At 39.9% G+C, this 8710-nt stretch overlaps 1 protein-coding gene across 1 annotated transcript; it reads right to left on the minus strand.

Annotated features, from left to right (window-relative positions):
• Positions 1 to 202: 202 nt before the first annotated feature.
• Positions 203 to 6693, minus strand: LOC149285102 (nicotinamide N-methyltransferase-like). Its single transcript, XM_089495797.1, has 3 exons — positions 6651 to 6693; positions 1846 to 2053; positions 203 to 632 (listed from the first exon to the last, which is right to left on the minus strand). The coding sequence occupies exons 1-3, from the start codon at positions 6691 to 6693 to the stop codon at positions 203 to 205; spliced, it is 681 nt and encodes a 226-aa protein (XP_089351923.1).
• Between the last annotated feature and the right edge of the window lie 2017 nt (positions 6694 to 8710).

Below are 8710 nucleotides of genomic sequence, written 5' to 3' on the forward strand. Positions count from 1 at the left end.
CAACTTCACTCATAATATGTGTGCAAACGTTTTATAGAATCTATTAAGCATCACAGCATGTAGCTTGCCCTTGATCATATTTATTTAAACAGTAGGAAAAATATTTTCACATTAATAGTGCTAATATCAGTAGTTTAACAAACGTGTAATTTTTCAGTTGTAGTATATGGTTTTAAAAGGATGTAATTTGACATATATACATTTAACCCTCTCTCTGTTTAAGTGCAATGACAAACACAGTTTTCTCATAATCTGAGTAATCAGTAGGTGTTTCTCTATCTTTTACTTGAAACACTTCAGTGATATACCCTTCGTCTTTTAGAACTTTTCTGAGAAATTCTTCATCATACGTTAGGGCACCATATTTGTGCCCAGCAACTATATAATATGAAGCATTGAAAGATCCAAACAATATCAAACGACCGCCTGGTTTTAGCAAAGAGGATATTTTTCTAAAATTGTTGATATAATCATTTTTATCTTTGTTGATGGTTTCCATTGCCCACGCGCTTATGATACAGTCTGCTTTTGGCAACACTATTGGGTCAGTTAGACTATCTTTGGAGAGATCACATTTCAGAACGCGCTTGATTTTACTTTTTAACAATTCTTCTATTGCTTGCTTCCCACCACTGAAAAAAAGGAGAAATATTAATCCACAGTTAAAATAACATAAATTATTGCTTTTGTTTTATTTTAAAATTTGTATCAAAAAGTTTGAATCAAAATATCCATAAGAATATATAGTGATGGAGGTGAACTGTTTTTTTTTATAAACGAGATTTTTCTGAATCACATTTTACATGCCTCCTCCACGTCTCCCAAGTATCAGATTTCCTAATGTAATTGAACTGTAACTAGAACATGTATTGTTTTATGTTAATAATACAAATTAATTAATATTAGTAATATTAATATTAGATATTTACTACACTAAATATGTTCATGATAGCTAATTTAATCATTGATCATCTGATGGTTCAGCTCTGACATCTAATTGTCATTCTCGTTGATATAAAATGTGATATGTAAAATCCAGTTACTGGTGACTATGTCCAATGAATTGCAGCTACCAAGCTACATTTGGAAGCACAACTCATCTGATACAGCTTTTAACATATAGCTTCTATAAACCTCCTGAGTTGTGATGCTCATGGTTTCTTATGGATATAAGCATCGGTCAATTTTTCAGTTTATTTTGGCTGCAAATCAGCACTGGAACCTTATTGAAATTGAACACATTATTAATTTATTATATATATATTTTGGGTATATTTAAGGGGTAGTAGAAGTATTATTAAACACCCATCTACACACACCAGACAAGCCAGAAGGCTTGCTTTTCCCTCAAAAATCTCATGGTGCTTTCACAACCACAAGGGATTCTGGGTAGGCACATGCAAACAAGGTTAACAATTATCACCTTTGTCTCTAAATCCACTTTATGCATGGATTCCTTGAAAGTAATTGCCAGCTGTACAAGACAGCCTTTAGACAAAACTCAGGAAGAGGTACAATAGCCAGATCACCACTCATGGACAGCTGTTTCGTCCTTCATGGGACTCGTCAGCATGAGGTTGTGATACTGGCTTAATAGTATGAGGCTTGGGGTAGCTAAGAAATACCATTACATAAGTTATGGTGGGTAAAAGGTGATGGAAACCCTTCCACTTAAATTTAAGGGGTAGTAGAAGTATTATTAAACACCCATCTACACACACCAGACAAGCCAGAAGGCTTGCTTTTCCCTCAGAAATCTCATGGTGCTTTCACAACCACAAGGGATTCTGGGTAGGCACATGCAAACAAGGTTAACAATTATAAGGGTATATTTAAAAAATTCACCTTCTTTCTTCCAAGTCCAACATAAGATTTGACGCATGTGACCAGTCATAAGCCTCCTCGTGGCTGTTTAGCCATTTCTTCAGTTCAGTAATGCATAAATCATTGAATTCCAATACAGTGATTTCTTTGAAGAATTTACAGATTGGCATAAGATGACTAATATTAGGACCAGTAGAAATGTCAATCAACATGTCCCCATGAATATGACCTACAGGAGATATAACAACTTTATCAAATAAAGTCTATGAACTGGCACTAAAAATTAATTTTGGTTAATCATCATATGTTGTCGCCTCTCCCTGCCACTACTAGCACTATTATCAATTTAAACAAATAAATAGCCTCAGAAACGGTAATTTTATGTTTCCAAAAATACATTTAATTCAAAACTGTTCTTGGTAATAACAGAAAATGCATTCCTATAACTCAAAACTTTCAAGAATGTTTAACAAACAATAAACATATATATTTTAAAGAAACAACATACCAGTGATTAGTTCCTTTTGTAGACGATTCATGGGGTTTTCCATACCATCTTTTATAAGACATTCATCTGCTTTAGGAGAAAGAAATGTATCAAGAAAGTGTTTTGACTCAAAGTCATGCTCATGATAATATTTAAGATCAGTGGAGGACATCCTGTTACTAAACCCAGTCGCGTTTACTGGAGAGAAAGACTGAATGCTCATTTATTAATGCAATATATATATTTATTTAAATCCTGATTATATGTTTGTTAATGCATCCTATCATAGGACTATGGGCAATAATTATTAGCCTATCATGTGCTCTTCCCCAGGATGTTTTTTTACAGAACAGGATGAGAAATCAAAATGTATTGTAGAATTATTTAAATTATAATTATAATTATTAAGGTTTAACTCGTAGTATACAAATAAGCGTTCCTCTTTCTTAGTTCAAAACTTAACTTTTATTACATAAATTAAAAATCTACCATCGAATACACGATCAACCTATAAAATGCAGTCTAATTAAAAGAGACTTCTCTAATTCTAAGACATTTTGACCATCACATCATATAGTTTACTCCTGGTAATATTTAACCCCTTAAGGACCAGGCTGTTTTTTATTTTTTGTACCCTTCTTGACCAAGGCTGTTTTAACAGTGTTGCAGTGCTCGTGTTTAGCTGTAATTTTCTCCACTCATATTTAGTGTACCCACGCAAGTTATATAGTGGGTTGTTTTTCAGGACAAGAAGGGCTTTCTTCGGATACCAATGTGTTGATCATATCATCTAATTTCCTGTAAAAAAAAAATATGATGAATAATTAAAAAATGCACTTTTTCTCACTTTTATTTGAAACATCTTTTACTCATCTAAAAATTAATGAAAAAAACACTGTTAAACGATTCTACTATTTGTTCTGAGTTTAGAAATAACCAATGCTATTTTAAAACCATTTTTCCAAATCTGGTCATTCTGCCCCATCTGTGCTATTTGGAACATATTTGAAGCTGACCAATGCAATTTACCCCTTAAAACCATTTTTGAAAACTAGACACCCCAAGTTATTTCAGATGTTGGTATTTTAACTCATCTCATGCACTAATTCTACTACCACCCTTTGTCAAACTTTGTGGTAGTAATTTACTTTGTGTTTTTTATCACACAAATCGTATTTCAGGAATGAACTTACAGCTCCCAGTATACGTCGCTGTCAAACATCTGCCCAATGTGTGTTCAGCCACATCTCCTGAGTACAGTGATACAACCCATGTATGGGTTTGTGGGGTTGTTTGGGCGGTAAAATGACACATTTGAGAAGTGCGCCTTTTTTAATGTGGAACTCTGACATTTGGTCCTTCTGTCACCATGACCTATTTGGGACATCTTTGAAGCCAGTCAGTTCAATTTATCCAATCAAATAATATATTTTTGAAAAGAAGACACCCTAGGGTATTTCAAATGGTGGTATTTTAACCCTTTCCATGCACTAATTTTACCACTACCCTTTGTCAAAAATTGTGGTGGTATTTGTTTTGTGTGTGTTTTTTTTCTTCACATTGTACTGTATTTGCTCGATTATAAGACGACCCTGATTATAAGACGACCCCCCAAAATCTGAATATTAATTTAGGAAAAATAGAAAAAACCTGAATATAAGACGACCCTATAGGAAAAAGGTTTTACCAGTAAATGTTAATTCATGTAAACTATGTAAACTATTTTTTTTTATAAAATCTATGATTGAGAAAATTATTTTGTTTTTATTTCCTTTTATTTTCTAAACTGCCCCCCCAGTTATCTGCCCCAGAAATGCCTTATACCCCCTATATGCCACTGTGCCCCATGATATAGCTTTTAACCCTCTATATGCCACTGAGCCCCATGATATGCCTTTTGACCCCCTATGTGCCACTGTGCCCAATGATATAGCTTTTAACCCTCTATATGCCACTGCGCCCCATGATATGCCTTTTGACCCCCTATGTGCCACTCTGCCTCCAGAAATGACTTATACCCCACTCTGGCATTTAGGGGGTTAAAGGCATATTAGGGGCAGAGTGGCCTATAGGGAGGTATAAGGCATTTCAGGAGGCAGAGTGGTGTATAGAGGGTTAAAAGGCATTTCTGGACGCAGAGTGGCATTAAGGGGGTTAAAAGGCAATTTATAGAGCACTCTGCCTTATGCCCCCATTTAACACTCCCCTCCCAAACTTACCGGTGCTTCTGATTCCCCGGTGTGTTGTCTGGGCAGCAGGTAGATGTCTACGCGATTCTCGCAGGCAACTTCTGCTGCAGCCGAAAGGAGGTGCGGTTAGCAGCGAGGGTTGTCTGCGTCTATCGCGGGGAACTCTCATCTCTGACAGCCGGGGAAGGTCTGCGCGATGGACGCAGACAACCCCTGCTGCTAACCGCACCTCCTTTCGGCTGCAGCAGAAGTTGTCTACGCGAACCTGCTGCCCCGGCTACGTGACCGGGGAGTCAGAAGCACCGGTAAGTTGGGGGGGCATAAGACAGGAGGATCCAGGTCCCCTCCAGCGCTGCGGGGAATCTGAATCTTAGTCTCATAGTCAGACCTATTTGAGCTCTGATTATAAGACGACCCCGTTGTGACAGGGCCAGGCTAACTGGCTCATGTGTCATATGAAGTTTAGCTGGGTCACGGACACTTTTGTGTCCGGTTCCGTATACCGTGACCCGGTAATATATTATATTGTGTATTACTGTGTAACCAGCCCAGAGACTGATGTGGCTTCAGCTCCAGCCTTCAAAGAGACAATCCTATAATCTGGCTGGGGCTCTTAATCAGCCAACACAGCCCTGTCTGCCCAGATGGCACCCGCACTACAGGGGGGATAACACAGGTGGGGGAACCCATTGTATTCTGTAATCCCCTCACCTGATACATCTCCTGTATACTGATGGGATTTGTGATGGGATGTGGCTGATGGGATTGGGGGTTGGGTTCGGTACACATTGCATTGAGATTGTATAAAGTTCTGTGTGTTTGTAATAAAGAGAGTTCTTCTTGGTTTACTACGAATGGTGGTCTGGATGATCCGTGGATAGCTGAGTGCTATCCGTATGAGGGCCTGACTGGTGATTCCTCAGCCCTCAAACAGGGGTACCCAGCCTTGGGTACGGTGACCCTGTAACACCCGTTTATAAGACGAGGGGTATTTTTCAGAGTATTTGCTCTGAAAAAACCTCGTCTTATAATCAAGCAAATACGGTACTTCAGGTGTAAATTTACAGCTCATGGTATATGTCACTGTCACACAACATCCCAATATGTGTTCAGCAACAGCTCTTGAGTAAAGCGATACCACCCATGTATGGGTTTGTCTGGTTGTTTGGGGCCAAAAGGCCACATTTGGGAAGTGCTTTTTTTTAGGTCAGTCTGTGCCTATTTGGGACATTTTATTTACTCCATCAAGCCACACATTATTTTAAACTAGCCCTATGGGTATTTCAAATCTTAGCAGATGCACAGTCTGCATAAAAGAGATCGTCCACCTCCTATTCAAGCTCTCATTGCACGTCAGCGTAGCACTGGCTATGACATACTTTTTGGGACAGCGCTGCCTGGCAGATGCACTATAGAACTAGAGACAGACTGCCAGGCTCAGAGGCCAAGGATGGGGAGGTGTGGGGAGAAAAAGGAAGAGGGACATGCTACAGGTATAAAGATGATGCGGAACTGATGTTGGGTGGGTATGAAGATGATGAGAAGTTATGTTACAGGGCATGAAGATGGAGGGAATGATAATGGGATAGAAATGATGATAGGGAGATATATGATCACTATGGGGTTATGAATACGATGGTTGGTGGATAATAATTGTGGTGGGAATGGATATTGAATATGGCGTGAGCAGCTCTAAACTTACACATACATACACGCACTCACTATAACACTTTACACATAAATACACGCAGCCCCTCTAACACTATACACATACATATATATATATATATATATATATATATATATATACACACTTCCACTGCAGCACTAATACACTTATCCATATATATGCACACAATCACTCTAACACCATAGACTTACAAATACCGTATTTGCTCGATTATAAGACAAGGTTTTTTTCAGAGCAAATGCTCTGAAAAATACCCCTCGTCTTATAATCGGGATCATTTTATAATCAGACCTCAAATAGGTCTGACTTTGAGACGACTAGGATCCAGATCCCCCGCAGCGATGCGACCTGGACCTCCTGTGTGTCTCCCCCCAGCGCCCCACTTACCGGCGCTTCTGAGTCCCCGGTGTGTAGCCGGGGCAGTGTGTAGATGTCTACGCGATTCGCGTAGACAACATACGCTGCAGTCGAAAGGAGGTGTAGCGGGGGTTGTCTGCGTCCATCGCGCAGACCTTCCCGGGCTGTCAGAGATCAGAGTTCCATGGGGAATTCTCTCTGACGGGCGGGGAAGGTCTGCGCGATGGACGCAGACAACCCCCGCTGCTAGCCACACCTCCTTCTGGCTGCAGCCTAAGTTGTACTCTACACGCTGCCCCGGCTACATGATAGGGGAGTCAGAAGCACTGGTAAATTTGGAGGAGGGAGGGGGAGGGAGTGTTAAATGGGGGGCATAAGGCATTTCTGGAGGCAGAGTGCTCTGTGAAATGCCTTTTAACCCCCTTAATGCCACTCTGCATCCTGAAATGCCTAAAACCCCCCTATATGCCACTCTGCCCCATAATATGCCTTTTAACCCCCTTAATGCCACTCTGCCTCCAGAAATACCGTTTTAACTCTCTATACGCCACTCTGCCTCCTGAAATGCCTAAAACCTCCCTATATGCCACTCTGCCCCATAATATGCCTTTTAACCCCCTTAATGCCAGAGTGGCATATAGGGGTATAAGGCATTTCTGGAGGCAGAGTGGCACATAGGGGGTCAAAAGGCATATCATGGGGCACAGTGGCATGTATAGGGTTAAAAGGCATATCATGGGGCACAGTGGCATTTAGAGGGTTAAAAGGCATATCATGGGGCACAGTGGCATATAGGGGGTATAAGGCATTTCTGGGGCAGATGTGCATAACTGGGGTGACAGGTTGGAAAATAGAAGGAAATAAAACCAAAATATTTTTCTCAATCATAGCTTTTATTAAAAAAAAATAGTTTACATGAAGTAACATTTACTGGTAAAACTTTTTTCCTATAGGGTCGTCTTATATTCAGGCTTTTTCTTTTTTTCCTAAATTAATATTCAGATTTGGGGGGTCGTCTTATAATCGAGCAAATACGGTATATACACAGACCTATGGGTTGCAATGCATTTTTATTAGCCACAGGAGAGAGGCTGTGCCAAAATTATCTTGAAACAACTTCAGGTACATTTATACAAGCATTCAGGGTGCACATACTTTTGTAGCAGAAAAAAACTTCTGCACAGTAGTTGTGCTGAGCAACTACTGAAAACTAGAGAAAACATTGGTGGTGGACACTTGTTAGGGGCTCAGTACTAGAATCAGATCTGTTATGCAGAAGTAGGAATGGGCAAAACAATAATGATTAAAGAGTAAAATTGTATTGAATCTGCAGAAAACCATTTGCAGAGGCAAAGTAATCAAAAGTTAATATACAACAACCTTCTAATGCTTAGCAGTTTTGGATTTTTCTATAAAAAAGTATTATCTGTCTGACAAGACTATACAGGATGGTAAAAATAGAAAAAACCTGAATATAAGACGACCCTATAGGAAAAAGGTTTTACCAGTAAATGTTAATTCATGTAAACTATGTAAACTATTTTTTTTTATAAAATCTATGATTGAGAAAATTATTTTGTTTTTATTTCCTTTTATTTTCTAAACTGCCCCCCCAGTTATCTGCCCCAGAAATGCCTTATACCCCCTATATGCCACTGTGCCCCATGATATAGCTTTTAACCCTCTATATGCCACTGAGCCCCATGATATGCCTTTTGACCCCCTATGTGCCACTGTGCCCAATGATATAGCTTTTAACCCTCTATATGCCACTGCGCCCCATGATATGCCTTTTGACCCCCTATGTGCCACTCTGCCTCCAGAAATGACTTATACCCCACTCTGGCATTTAGGGGGTTAAAGGCATATTAGGGGCAGAGTGGCCTATAGGGAGGTATAAGGCATTTCAGGAGGCAGAGTGGTGTATAGAGGGTTAAAAGGCATTTCTGGACGCAGAGTGGCATTAAGGGGGTTAAAAGGCAATTTATAGAGCACTCTGCCTTATGCCCCCATTTAACACTCCCCTCCCAAACTTACCGGTGCTTCTGATTCCCCGGTGTGTTGTCTGGGCAGCAGGTAGATGTCTACGCGATTCTCGCAGGCAACTTCTGCTGCAGCCGAAAGGAGGTGCGGTTAGCAGCGAGGGTTGTCTGCGTCTATCGC

This window comes from Sceloporus occidentalis, unplaced genomic scaffold (assembly GCF_023333645.1).
Source record: "Sceloporus occidentalis isolate IW3139 unplaced genomic scaffold, rSceOcc1.0.p SCAF_84, whole genome shotgun sequence".
NCBI lineage: Eukaryota > Metazoa > Chordata > Lepidosauria > Squamata > Phrynosomatidae > Sceloporus > Sceloporus occidentalis.